The 14,972-nt window shown below is 36.7% G+C and overlaps 1 protein-coding gene across 4 annotated transcripts in view; it reads right to left on the bottom strand.

Moving 5' to 3' along the window:
* Window positions 1-5,320: 5,320 nt before the first annotated feature.
* The window catches only part of papss1 (3'-phosphoadenosine 5'-phosphosulfate synthase 1), a 42,393-nt gene continuing 32,741 nt past the window's right edge, over window positions 5,321-14,972 (bottom strand). For 2 of the 4 annotated variants that reach the window (XM_031897989.1, XM_031897987.1), the window contains exons 11-12: window positions 13,990-14,219; window positions 6,462-6,917 (exon numbers count right to left, since the gene is read on the bottom strand). In XM_031897989.1, the coding sequence (XP_031753849.1) occupies window positions 6,779-6,917; window positions 13,990-14,219 (369 nt within the window). In that variant the 3' untranslated portion in view covers window positions 6,462-6,778. Of the gene's footprint in view, window positions 6,918-13,989; window positions 14,220-14,972 lie in introns of those variants that run through there. The other 2 variants (NM_001006742.1, XM_012959851.3) reach the window with 2 other exon arrangements.

Below are 14,972 nucleotides of genomic sequence, written 5' to 3'. Positions count from 1 at the left end.
AGTTCTTGAACAAGCATAGTATCCAAGGCAATTGTGATACTAATATCTACAGTTAGTATTGATGTTTGTATATACAGTATAGTTATGTATGTGTTGGTTTAGATTTGCAAGTATAGGTTGTGGGTGCTGGGTTTATTTGGAAGGGTTGATATTGATGGGCTCTGGTCTTTTTTCAACCCTATGTAACTATGATTTCCAATCTGTGTAGCTCCACACCTGTCAAAGGTGCTACAGGAGTGAGCACATAAAAGTGGATCCATTTACCTGCACATGTACAAACCCTCTATTTGTGCCCTTACACTCTGCCAGGACTCGGCATCACAGCAGGCCTCTGGTCCATCCTCAGCCTCTATCCATAAGTCTATTCTATGCTGAGAATCTGTCAGCACAGTGTGTGAAGCCTGGCTTCTTGTAGTGGGTGATAAGATAAACAAAGATTGCTTAGGCAAGGGTAAAAGGGTAAGCTGTGACAGCAATACATTTAGACCTGACACCCACTCAATTTTATAAAAGAAAGCCTTTTACCGATCAACAACTTTAATAACTCAGATAAGATTACACGACCCCCATTCTGCAAGCATCTGTGGGAAAATAAGTGGGACAGAACCTCAGGCTATGAGCAACATAAGTCTCTCATTATCTTGAAAGCCCTGTGGCACCAGGCAATGTGCACGATGGTGCCACTGATATTGCTGGAACAACATAATCTAATGAGATTTGGAGAGTTCACTATTGCTGCAAGAAATTGAACTTTCAGAGTTTGTGAAGGCATTGCGCCACCGTCGACAAGAAAAGGTGCCAATGATGTGTAATTTGCATAGAAAAAAAATGACTAGATGGGAAAGTTTTTCCATTTACTTTAATATTCATTTGGATACATGGCATTAAAGGAACAGTAACACCAAAAAATGAAAGTGTATAAAAGTAACAAAAATATAATGTGCTGCTACCCTGCACTGGTAAAAGTTGTGTGTTTACTTCAGAAAGTCTACTATAATTTATATAAATAAGCTGCTATGTAGCCATGGAGGCAGCCATTCAAAGGAGAAAAGGCACAGGCACATAGCAGATAACAGATAAAACACTATTGTATTCTACAGAACTTATCTGTTATCTGCAATGTAACCTGTGCCTTTTCTCCTTTTTTCCAGCTTGAATGGCTGCCCCCGTGGCTACACAGCAGCTTATTATATAAATTATAGTAGTGTTACTGTAGCAAACACACCTGTTTTACCAGTGCAGGGCAACAGTGCATTATATTTTTATTACTTTAAAGCTCTTTCATTTTTTAGTGTTACTGTTCCTTTAAGGTTTCATCTATATTGTGTCTTTTGGCAAAAAAAGATACATCACAATAAATCAAGCATACACAAACCTAATGTGTGTTATATTAGACAAATTATACTGGTAAAAGTAGCATTAAAGGAGAACTAAACCCTAAAAATAAATCTGGCTAGAAATGCAAGTTTTTATATACTGACCTTATTGCACCAGTCTAAAGGTTCAGCATCTCTATAGCAGTAATGATCCAGGGCTTTCAAAGTTGTCACAGGTAGTCACCATACTGGAATCTTGTAAAATCTGCAACACTCACAGGCTCAGTGGGCTCGAGCAGCTGTTAAGAAGCTGAGCTTAGGGGTCCTCACAAATTATCAACCAGAAAATTATATTTGCTTGTCATAGAAGCTGATGCTACAGGGCTGATTATTAAATTGTGATGCTAATTGCACTGATTTCAGAGCTGTCATTTACTATTAATCTTTATTATTTTCTAATCAGCCATTTATTGTGACTTTTTTTATGCTGTATATACAGTATAAACCATAAAACTCTAAAGACATTATATCAGGGCAGTGATTAAAAAAAAATACATTCTGCAACCCCCCCCCCCCCCCTGCCATGGGGGAAGGAAGGAAGTTTATATTGCTGTAGTAATATGGGCCTTATTTGTAAATGTCAAAAAAAGATGAAATTGAGCATGATTAAATTATTTTTGTTGTATTTATATGTTGTTTGTGGCTTGTGCTTTATTAGAAATAATAAATAATAATAATGGTTTTATGTAAATGTTGGGGGGGGAAGATGATTAATAGTAAAGTACAGAGGAGCAAATTAACAGCAGGATTTTTAAGTTAACATTAAATTTACAGGAACCCACAACAAGGATTTTCATAGAAGAGCAGGAAGATTCTAGCACCAAGGTGCAAATCAGACTAAAGGTTAAAGTGGGAGTCTGTTTAGTATAGTAGGCTGCAATAATCTTGGTGGGGCAACATAACGGCAAGGATGGGTGTTTTAGAAGTTGGATGAAAGGAAAAAAATGCATATATCTTGGCAAGACTGCAAACATATACAATTTTTGACAAGGATACTCATAAAAATAAAGATGGAAATAAACTATTTAAGCCTAACCCCCAGCCAATCAACAGCATTAATAAAAAGTAGTAAAAAGTCTGGGTTTGGGGGCAGATTAAAGGAGACATATCCTATAAAAATTAAGAATGTACCAGTGAATTATACTCCTCTAGATATAGAATGATTGTGCTTAAAAAGTTGTGTTTCTGACGGATTTATTGAGTAATTCCACAAAAACCCCACTAGCCCCGCCCATCTGTTCCACTTCCTGCTGGCTGAATTCTCTGGATGAGCTAGGGAGCCGGCGGCCCTCCATACACTGCACTATAAGATAGGAACCAATCAGCAGCCAGGCTGACCTGATAGGGAACTGAAGCCTGTCTTTGCTTGTGTGAGTGCAGGGCTGTGATTGGCTCTCCCCCTCCTACTGTGCTTCTGGCAGGGACCGTTAGGACACGCCCACTCTCCATTTCAAACTCAGACAGAGAAGTGATAGGATCTATAGGGAGCGCCAATAAAGGGGCCATTTTTACAGATAGGATTAATTTTTAGCACAAAGTAAAACCAGCACGGTATATTATTCATAATTGCCTACAAAATTAGGGTTTACCCATTTATCCTATATGTTCCCTTTAAAGACAAGTTCCATATGAGATTGTGGTGATGCATTCAGAATATAGCTTATTATTATTTTTTATAAATACAGTGTTTGAGATTAGTGTTATAAAAGAAGAGGGGAAAAAAAAAAAAAACAGAACCAGCATACAGCTTTATAAATTTCATGGCAGAGAGCAAGGGGATACAGAATTTGAATGAAATCATATGGTACCAAATCCAATGGGTAAATCCAGGTATGATACAATAGTGTTCTGGAGCCTTTGTAACGTGAATATCATTGAACTTTATATAATGTCTCGTTAGAGTGCGGCAGTAAAAAAAACTGACTGCATAGGGTTCAGCAAATCATGAGCGTAAAAAAGTATTAAGAAATATGGCAACGCATTCTAAGGGCTCGTACTCAGTTTCTCTCAGCCTTCCCTTGTGGTGGCATTCTCCTGCATTCCACTTTAGTGTAGCAAAGAACAGTGGTGATCCTGGAGCTGTCCCCTCTCCCGCTCAGTGCTTAAGCTCTTGAAGTTACCAGAGGCAGCTTTTTGCCATCCCTGATAACTGGCTGCTCCCTCAATTAAGAATGTCTTTAGGGATGGTGATATGCTTGTGAATGGAATCTATTTTCTTTTTAAAGAAGACAGAAACCCTAAAACACCTTAAGGAGAGTGTAGAAAGCTAAGTGGTTCTCTTGCTGAGGGATGTAGGAAGGTATAAAATTTATAAAAGCAAAAATCAGCTTGTACCTCCATATACACTTTCCAGATCATGCAAGAATCATGTTTTGAAATTAACCAAGGGTTAAATGAGCATAACTGTGGGGTTGTAAGGGTAAACAGTAGTCAATAGAATGGTGTTACATTTATAAACAAGTAAAACTGCATCAGAAGAAAACTAAAGGGAAAAGATGCTGGAACCCTGGCAGCAGAGTACTGGAAAAGGCAAATCCTACTTCAGTTTTCAGACAATTGCCCTTTTTTGACCCCTACTCATAATGCAATGTTTTTTTCCCAGAATTGAGTGTTCACAAACCAGATGTGACGGACATTTTCAGAGTGAGAATTGCATCCATTCCGCTACTTGGTGTCTCCGTGCAACAGGCTAAAGAAAGCCTCAAATTAGGGTGGCAGACAGCTCCAGGGCTCCCCAGTATCAATAGGAACACTTTAACGAGATTCAGTAGAAAAGGTAGGAGGGATACAACAGTGCCTAGTGCAACTATGCAGAAGTACAAACAGCAAGTGCAACATTTCCACCCAATTTAGTGTGAGTACACATGCGTTCATAAATGACCCTTAATCTCTCTCTCTACAGTTCGATTATGACAAAGAATTTTAAATGGCATACTAATAAAATACAATTTTTGACACCATTTATAGTTAGCACAGCTTGAGAGAACATCAGCTGATTTTTTTTTCTTTCACGTCATTTGGCTGCAGGTGCACTCTAATAAATCCTCAGTAGTTAACTGTAGGTGTAACTTGTGACCCCGATACAAATAAAACAGATGTTTTGGGGTCATGAAAATCTTCAAAATTGTTTCCTTAGCATGAATGCCAAATGATATAAGTGCATTTAAGGAACGGACACGTTGCTTTAATGAGTACTTGGATGGATTCCCAACAATATCTCTGATTAACTGCATACAGAGGACAATTTTTTTCCCCAGGTCTGTTGCAGTGTCCCATACAAGACTGCCATTTTAAGTACCACTGACTATTTCCTATAATCCTCACCACCGATACTCTGGCTTTAATATTCATCGGTGCATACCGACTGCAGTAACGTGGCCTATTAAAAGTTTTCTGTAACAAAATACCTGAAATGTTATTTGATCACATCCCACCAACTACAATGGAAAGTGCCACTAGTAGGTCAAAGCCTGCTTAAGTGCCTGGGTGTATCTGAACAGGTGCCTCTGGGCTACTAAATATGATTCATAATGTTGACTATTTGGCATGTATTGTTGGTGTGACTGTTTAGGTTAGTGACCAAAATCACCACTTGTGTCACCTGTTATAACCCTAGTAATAGAATATATTCAAGTCATTTATTCAAGTCTTCAAGACATTCCAGTCTCAAAACTTTTCTGTGCCTATATGAGGGAGTACAACTTTTAGTACATTTTTTATTTTTTTGCTTTTACTTGTTTCTCAAATGTTGCCAAGTGTGACATCTCAAAATATGTATAAACACACACACATTCCTTCATACTAAGTGCAAAGAAGGCACAGCCCGTACCGGTTGTCTTAAAAGCTTTTGACTTTTATGTCAAATATATGGTTAGTAATAAATTCATCACATTAAAATAGTAATAAAAACAAAGAAATGTGGGTAGAAATAACACCATCACATATAAAAGACATCATATAAACATTTATTGTGGAAACAGAAGAAGCAGAGACATTTTATTACATAGCAAAGGGACAAGGCCACAGGTCTAACAAAGCATAAAAGTAATATTAAGATAAAACGACAAGAGAGAGGTATTTTAAAATGTAAGAAAAAAAAAAAAGGAGAGAAAGAGTAACTATAGGGTTACTTTTAGGGTCCAACTTTTGCTTGCATGGTTGTGTCCATTGTAATATATATACTTATAGGCCAAGGAGGAGAACTCAATTAAGGGACTCAAAGGGATCAATTTATTAAAAGAAATAAGGACTATATTCAATTGATTTGTATCAATATGTGGTGTTTTGTGGATGAGTCCTGCAGTGAGTAGTACTTTTTTTGTATAATATATATTTCTCTCTCTATATAATACACAAGAGCCATCAAGATCCTGTAATAAATATCTTAACAATGATTAGTGATGTCAGTGGTTATAAAAGTTGTTTAACATTACCTTACTTTTCACGACCCACTGAAACTTGTGTATTATAAAATATAATGGACATCCTTCTTTAAAATATTAGGCCATTTAATGCTGAAGTGCGTTCTGATATACTGTGTAAAAATCTTAATCTGAAGCCTTGTACTTTTATATGATGTAGAAAGCCTTTGTGGCTCCTAATAGCCTTATATTTTATAATAAAAAGGTATCTTATACTTGTACTTTCTACTTATATAAAATGTATTTCCGCTAAATCAAATTTTTAAAATGATTGTGCCAATTAGATCTACTAAAGACTTAATGATTTCTATACATATAAAAAATTATAAATGGGTGGAAATTATTTTTGTAACCATACAGAATATGAAACCAATCACCATATTGACATAATTAATGTTCTGTACTCCAAAAAAACAAAGAAGAGGCATCAGAAAGTAACTACCCAACTTTACAGGCACAGAAACACCAATAAAATGGAATTCATGTAAATGAATACCAATGAAATATAAGTGGTACAATTGAATTCAAGTCAGGCTGCCATGAGACTCTTTAAAAATCCAAAATTTTAACTTTTGTAAAGTTTTAGGCCACATTTGGTCCCAGAGAGACCAGATCCTTAACAGAATAAATACATTGGTAATGTTATTTTCAGATATGCGTAGACATCATATCCAAAAAGACTGGAATACTTTTAACAGTATGTGCTGATGTAAAAAGGTGCCACTGATATTAAAACAAATAACTGATGGAATGATCAATACTGCCACATGTGACCATAAAGAATCGCCAGCGACCCATAGTTTTGTCAAAGGACAAAGCATAAAGAAAGTGGGGTTAGCAATAAATATGATTAGAACTACAGTATTTAAATAGCGATCATAGTTAAAATTCATCTAAAAAGCAAGCAAAGATTAAAGACCTTAAGCTGGTCCTAGGAATAAAGAGAATGTTGACCTATTTTGAAGCTGCCAAATAAAAGTACTATGCCTTTTCTAAGGACTGGTAGTATTCCTTTAGCACTGTCCAGGCTGATGGAGCCATAAAGCCATCTGGAGGATTCTGCCCTTCGCGAGCCAATCTGCGCATTCTTGTCCCAGATATGAAGTCAAAGTCTTCAGGACTGCAATAAGAAAATAAAAAACGGTGGTTATGAAAAAAGAAGGAAATGAGGAAAAGCATAACAAAGCAGGATGTGCTTATTACTACAAATGTAAATGGACTGGCAGTATTGGTCTGCAGATTCACAGTGTATGGTGCACTGCATTTACAATTTGCTTAAATTCCATTTAATTTGGAAAAGAAGTGTCCCTGGAAACAGCCTGACAGTGTAAGTAAATAGAGAAAGTGTATTAGTCTGCTGATAATAAATGTCAGGCTCCTAGCCTCTTGTTGAGGCACCCAGTACATTTTTTTGTTCAAAACATACACTGTAGTTTCTGCCAATGATATGACTCTCTGCTATCAACACACCAGAGGCCACCCCTTTAGATTAGAGGAACGGAACTTCCATTGTAAACAAATCAGCACTCAACTGAAATCTGAAAGGGTATCATTACTCTGGAAACTGCCAAGGTTTTTAAAAACTTGGGAGCCAGGTTAAGTTGGGACTGAAAAGGCTTGGTTTGGGTCTGAAAGTACTTGACTGTGTAGAAACGATATATAATAAAGCACTGGGACAGGAGATTATCAAAATGATTTTGTTTGAAACTTTCAGACAAGGTCCAACTGAGGAGAATAAAACACAGTGACTTTTACAAAAGAAGAGGATTTTCAACTGGATCAAATTATTTTGGATGACTTCAATTAACCCGATATTCACTGGAATAATGGAAGTCAGAAAAAGCTAGCAGGTTTGTAAATATGCTAAAAGACAACTTTTTTTATTTTATTTTAAGTAGTTCAGGAACCTACTATGAAGAATTCTCTTTTGTACCTGGAAATAATAACACTTGGTCTCCTTTGAGATAAAGGGAGTAACTAAAACACTATTTTAGACGTGCAGACTTTGCCAGTATAAGAAAATCTCTGCAATGTTTTAACTGGGAAAGGCTTTTTACAGGATTAAACACAAAAGGAAACTGGAATATCCTTAAAATGTTGCTTAATAAATATGCCTATAGCAAAGCAAAACCATTCTGGTTTCATAAAAAGGTTTAGAACTGAGGTTGGTAAGAAAACATGCATTTAAGGCATTCAAGTTAGCGGGGACAGCTGAGACTTTCCTCAGGTACAAGGAAGCAAATAAAGCTACCAGGCAAGCTAAAGTAGAGAATGAAAATGGCATTGCAGCAAAGAGAAAAATATGAGGTAAATGAAGTTTGTATATGTAAATATAAAAAAGCAAAAAGGGGTGGGCCATTTAAGTTTTAAATGGTTCTTGTCTGTATAATAAAATACCTCGTTTTAAAGCAAAAACTTAAACTTTCCTTAAGGAAAGTAAAGGAAACATAGAAGATTGCAAGCTGTGCTTATGAGTGAACTCCCAGTTATTCTGTTATTACAGGTATGGGATCAGTTATCCGGAAACCTGATATCCAGAAAGGTCCGAATTATGGAAACCCTGTCTCCCATTAGACTCCATTTTAATCAAATAATTCAGATTTTTTAAAACTGATTTCCTTTTTCTCTGTAAAAGTAAAACAGTGCTTTGTATTGATCCTAACCAAGATATACTGTATATACTCGAGTATAAGCCTAGTTTTTCAGCACCCAAAATGTGCTGAAAAAGTCACCCTCGGCTTATACTCGAGTCGGGTGCCATGGGTCCCTCTAGACTAGCACCCTCTGTCCTTTGTGTGCAAATTAGGCCCCCCGCAACCAGACCCTCCAGTGCCCTGGCCTAGACTCCCACTAGCAATACTTATTTCCCCTTACATCTCCTGCTGCCAGTTTGCCAATGTGCAATGAGCGTGGGGTAGTACTCTTATTGTTTTTGTTGACCCTCTTCTCCGCTTACCGAGCTAGTTTACTGTTTTTCTTTGAAATAAATATTGAAAAACTTATACCCCACTGATGCCTCAATTAATGCAATTTTATTGGTATTTATTTTGCTTGTTAAAACTTAGCAGTAGCTGCTGCATTTCCCACATTAGGCTTATACTCGAGTCAATAAGTTTTTTCCAGTTTTCTTAGGTAAAATTAGGTACCTCGGCTTATATTCGGATCGGCTTATACTCGAGTATATACGGTAATTAATCCTTACTGGATGTAATATAATCCTATTGGGTTTAATTAATGTTTTATTGATTTCTTAGTAGACTTAAGGTATGAAGATCCAAATTATTGAAAGACCCCTTATTCAGAATACCCTTGGTCCCAAGCATTCTGGATAAGGGGTCCTATACCTGTACTACACTGTAAAATTGAGAATAAAAAAAATTCCAACATATACTCACATTTCTATCTCTATCTTTACATCTATTTATATATCTATATATCTTTTAAACAGTTTATTAATAATGTTGACCTTATGCCTTCAGTAACAAAACATGACTCAATAAGGCACACAAAAGCAAAACTGGAATGAAGAACAGCAATCAGACTGATAAATCACTGGTTGGCACAATCAGTTTAGCTTTGTGCAGACATTGTGGCCAACAAAAATGAATCCTATGTCCCTGCAGAATGACAACAAATATGTCAAGAAGTGAAGAGCACTTAATCCATTCCGGAGCCTGGTAGTTGACACATAGGCAGGCACCTGTTTAACGTGGGCGCTAGGAATTCCAGAAAAAAAATCTTAGAACTTGGAAAGCAATGGGAGTGACATGGATTTCTCTCCAAACCTCAGTAATGGTGGTCTAACCACACAAACTGGAAATACACTCTACCACATGAAAGACTTTTTGGCTGCATGTCTCTGGAAAGGCTTTTTCAGATTAAAGAAAATAAGAGACAGACCAGTTTTGTTCTTACCTCATCCCTCGTTATAATATATCTGTCACCACACTACATTTCTGAAATGTCTCTTCTAACATCAGTTACACTGCACAAGATGGGTTTATTGTCTTGTTTACAGCATTATGATTTAAAGTAAAACTACCTCTCTTTTAAGTCAGCCTAAATAAAAAAAAAAAAAAAAAAAAGCTGTACACTGGTGATAACTGGGGGGCCCTAAAAGTAAACATTAAAACCCTAAATGTGCTGCCCCAAGAGCTTTAGGCATTTGTTTTAAATTCAGTGATATTGCTTAAAGAGATACTAGCATAACAGTGTTAAATCACTATTATTCAAGTGCCAGTACAAAGTGTTTTCCCTCACTGAAACAATATACATTGGGGAGTCAGGATTCGGAGGTTAGATGGTAGTTGTTAAACTGTATAAGCAGTCAGCTTATAAACTGTATAAGCAGTGGTTTTTTTTTTTAGAATTATAAAGAAATATGTTACTTTGGACAGTATGTATGAGAGTATTGTGTCTCTGCTAGATCACTGACAGGACTCAATGATGGTGGCTTGAGGCTCTGTTGAAATAGAGATTTGTCCCTCCCAAGCCCAGCAGATTGGCATGACAGTAAAGAGGTAGAGGCTCCACTGTGCAAGAATGCTTCTAATTGCAGAAACCATCTGTTTAGGGAAAATTATCCCCAAGTCGCCAGGCCTGCAGAAATCCACAATCACAAAGTAATTGTAGCAAGCTGAACGGGGGCAAAGAGTTGTCTAACAGTTACAGTGGATATAAAAAGTCTACACACCCCTGGGGAAATGTCAGGTTCCCGTGCTGTATAAAAATGAGACAAAGATAAATTATTTCAGAACTTTTTCCACCTTTAATGTGACCTATAAACTGTACCACACAATTGAAAAACAAACTGAAATATTTTAGGTGGAGGGAAGAAAACCAAAAAAACTTAAATGTGGTTGCATAAGTGTGCACACCCTCTTCTAACTGGGGATGTAGCTGTGTTCAGAATTAAGCAATCACATTCAAAATCATGTTAAATAGGAGTCAACATACACCTGCCATAATTTAAAGTGCCTCTGATTAACCCCAAATGTGTATGCCAGGTGTGAAGGGTGTATTTATATAGATAAGGCTAATGCCACACGGGTGTATTCTTGGCAAGCTGAAAAATGCTTGCTGAGAATATGCCCCGCTACTGTCAATTCGGCCTGCTTTGTACACATGTAGCCAATATCCGCCAAAAAACTCGGGACTTCATATTTTCAGTGGATAACGGCTACATGTGCCTGCACCCGAGCGTATTGCTTTCATTTGGGTGCAGGCACAAGATAGGCCGAATTGACAGTAGTGGGGCATACTCTCAGCAAGCATTTTTCGGCTTGCCAAGAATACGCCCGTGTGGCATTAGCCTTATCTATATAAATACACCCTTCATACCTGGCATACACACCCAGCTCTACTTTAAAGGCACATCTCTAGTCTTCCATGCTTTCCTATGCCAGCCCTCTGTGATACAAGCTACATATCTACACACACAACTGGCACAAACATCTCAGTGGGGAGGACAGATTGTCAAGTATTTGTAGTAAGAGCCATTTGTTGACTTTCCTAAAATTGGAATCAAAATCACTATATTTATACAGGTATGGGACCTGTTATCCAGAATAAATGGGACAAGGGGTTTTCCGTAATTTAGATCTTTGTACCTTAAGTGTACTAAAAAAAAAATCCTTTAAACAATTAATTGATTAAAATGAAGTCAATAGGAGATGGCCTTTCCGCAATTCGGAACTTTCTATATAACTGTTTTCCGGACAACAGATCCCATACCAGTATCAGAAAGCTGCCTGATAAGAACTCCTGTATCTGTGCTAATCTCTGCCCAGGCCCCCAGCAGACCATCAATTTGAGCAGGTCCACTTATTGGTAAGGTGCCACAGTGTCTTTTTCATTCTCATGTCCATCATTATGAAAATATACCATGTATTTGCTCACTTTATTGAACATCTTTACATGACAGATATAAAAACAGCAAAATAAACATGCTACTAAACTGTATTAGAAGTGCACACTGCTTTGAATTTACATACAAGTATGGTCTCTTTCAATGATGTAAAAACAATCTGATGTGCATTTTTGCAAAGATACAAATCTCTAAAGACAGGAAAAATGTTCCACAACATCTACTTTAATTTCACAGAACAATGTGTTTGTATTGAACACAAATTTGGCAATACTGCAGTGATTTCTATGGAAGAACAAAAGCCCACATGGAAAATGTGTGGGATGAACTTTAATCTTGTGACAGCAGATTTGTTATACAGAGCACTAGTTCAGAAATGCCAACACACTAACATGTTGTGCTTTCTTTGGGACTTGGTAACTACATATAATTTACAATGCAGCTGCATATCTGAATGGCAGGGCTAGTGGGCTAAACTGGTTAGTATCCCTTTAGCAATTTAAAGAGAAATGGTGAAGATATTTGGATGTGCTCTTTAAACCTATTGCATGTTGCCAATACAGGTGTTGTAATGTCCCTGTGCAACTTGCTTTAAACCGCTTGCTGCTGACATAAAAGAGCCATAGCCAATGGACTGGTAAGCTACACTGAGTAATTACCTACTGCCTTTTATTAACAACAAACCTCTGTGAACCATTTCAGCAACTTTTAGCAACTAACAGAGCTAAGTTATAGCTAAGTTATAGAGTGCATATGTCTCCAAATGTTTTACACGGATAAAGATGGAAGGGTTTAGGCTGCCATAACTACTCAAATGTACATTAACCTGGATACTAATTTAGAACTTAGAAATAAATCAAGTATCATATAAGTGTTGACATGTCTATAAATCTACTTTACCAGCCACTTACATTAGATCACTCATTTTTATAGTTTATATATAAAGAATTTTTTTGCCAAATTAAGAGTTATTTATTTTTCCCCCAATTAATGAAAACAATGTAGAAATAAAGCTTTTACACTTATACTATAGAAAGAGAACCCTGTCATAAAGCAACATTGTCTCCCATTGAAAAATACATATGCATTTAAAGTTTTCTAATACAGAGCTAAGAAAAAAAATAATTGGAAGAAAACCCAAACACACAATAAAGAGGGTTGAAACCTTGAAAAAGGAAAGGAAAGATCTCATTAATCATAATGAGATGGGGTTTTCCACATAATGGGTTGTTCCGTAATTTGGGTCTCCGTACCTTAAAGGGGTTGTTCACCTTTGCGTTAACTTTAAGTATGATGTAAAGAGTAATATTTTTTTGCAACTGGTCTTCATTTTTTATTATTTCACTTTTTGTTCAGCAACTCTCCAGTTTGGAATTTCAGCAGTTATCGGATTGCTAGGGTCCAGATTACCTTAGCGACCAGGCATTGAATTGAATGAGAGACTGATATATTAATAGGAGAGAACCAGAATCAGGAGGTACAGTCATAAAAAATAACAATAAAATTTTAGCCTTATAGAGCGATTGCTGTTTGGCTGCTGGGGTCAGCGAGTCCCATTTGAAAGTTGGAAAGAGTCAGAAGGTGGCAAATAATATAAAATGAAGACCTATTGAAAAGTTGCTTAGAATAGCAATTCTATGACATGCTAAAACCTAACTGAAAGGTGAACCACCCCTTTAAGTCTACTAAAAAAAATGATTTCATTAAAGTGGACCTGTCACCCAGACAGGTCAACTATATATTGCCTGCCCGCCTCTATGCCCTAGGCAAAGAGGTGGGGCAGACAAGTACTTTAACTTTCAATTCAGCTCTCACTTTCCCCCCTCCCTCCTCACCATCTAATTGTGTAGGCAGTGCATGGGCCTGGGCATCTGGTCCCCCATTCTGGCACACACAAGATTTTGGGGTGATACAAAGCTTGCCTTAATAACAGTGTCCACAATATGACACCTGCCTATTTGACGTGATTGTGTGAATTCCAGGACTGAGCAAAACAAGTTTTATATTACTTATATAGTGTAAGTGAAGTTTATTTTGCTTAACACACACAATAGAAAAGAATTTAAAATTATTTCTTAGGTTTAAAGGGGGCCTGTCACCCTAATAGGATTGTTTTGCCCCCAATAAAGATTAATTATACCTATAAATATTTTTTTAAAAACTAGATTTACTTATAATGGTGTCTATGGGAGATGGCCTTCCGCATACCCAACTCGCAACAATGCTTACTAAGGTTTTCTCAAAAAACATCAGCCTTTTCATTTTGAGCAACAGATTTGTCAGAACAGCCAATCACATTTAAATCACCATTGTGTAATATACTTACTGAGCAGAGTCAAAATAGTCCATGCATTTCTTTTTCTTGTTATAAGCTGCTACACGAAATGGAACAATCTCAAGAGAGATGAGACCAGGAGCCATGGTAAGCACTTTGGCACCATGCGTTGGTTCATAGAGATCCTTTCCAGTTGCAGGATGGGGCATTCCTGCTGGATCTCGGCCCACTATGTAAAAATTAGCACCTGCCACCATTCGTGCTCTGCAGTGCCACTGAACCTAAAAGAGAGAAAGGCTCAATTTACTTTATGATTTTTTCCCACTTGTTGTGCCAATAAGAATTTTGGCACTTAAATGAATACAGTGAATTGCCATTAAGGATTATTTGAGTGGACAGAAACACATCTTAAACACAGTAAAAACAATATCTTCTATCAAAATGGTAGGGTTTTTATTAAGAAACAAACCACGAATTTTATTAAGTTACCGCAGCCCACTTAAGTCCAGGCTTTTTTTTTTTTATTTTTTTTTTTTTTTAGGACCAGTGATTTAATGTAATGTTCATAGAATAAAAAAAAAAAAAAAGATAAGATCATATTCCTACAGCCTCTCTGATCAGTTTATTTATATTAAGCAACATTAACAAACTCCCCCTTTCTCTTTGCTACAATTTAATGTGTATATTCTTTAAATTAAAGTTGGGCAACACAAATTTTGCTCCTTGGCTTTGATGTTGCTTCTTAATAGAAACCATTTATTTTTAAAGAGTAAACATGCTGCCGCATTCAGCATTGCCAAAAATATTATCAGGGTCATAAAAATAAGCCATGTAAGAATTTTATTCCAAACCATTAATATGGTGCAGGCAACATACTGAAATCTCTACAACTTAAATGTCTTTGGCTGCTAAAAAACACTTTTTCTGTAAAATGCTACATCTCTGCACTGCTACGCTAATAAAAAGATGTTCGTTGGACTGATTTTGTAGAAGAAAAATCCAACTTTTTATTTATCAGAAAACTGGTTTAAATG

This window comes from Xenopus tropicalis, chromosome 1 (genome assembly GCF_000004195.4).
Source record: "Xenopus tropicalis strain Nigerian chromosome 1, UCB_Xtro_10.0, whole genome shotgun sequence".
Taxonomy (NCBI): domain Eukaryota; kingdom Metazoa; phylum Chordata; class Amphibia; order Anura; family Pipidae; genus Xenopus; species Xenopus tropicalis.
This window is presented reverse-complemented; position numbering and strand designations above follow the sequence as displayed.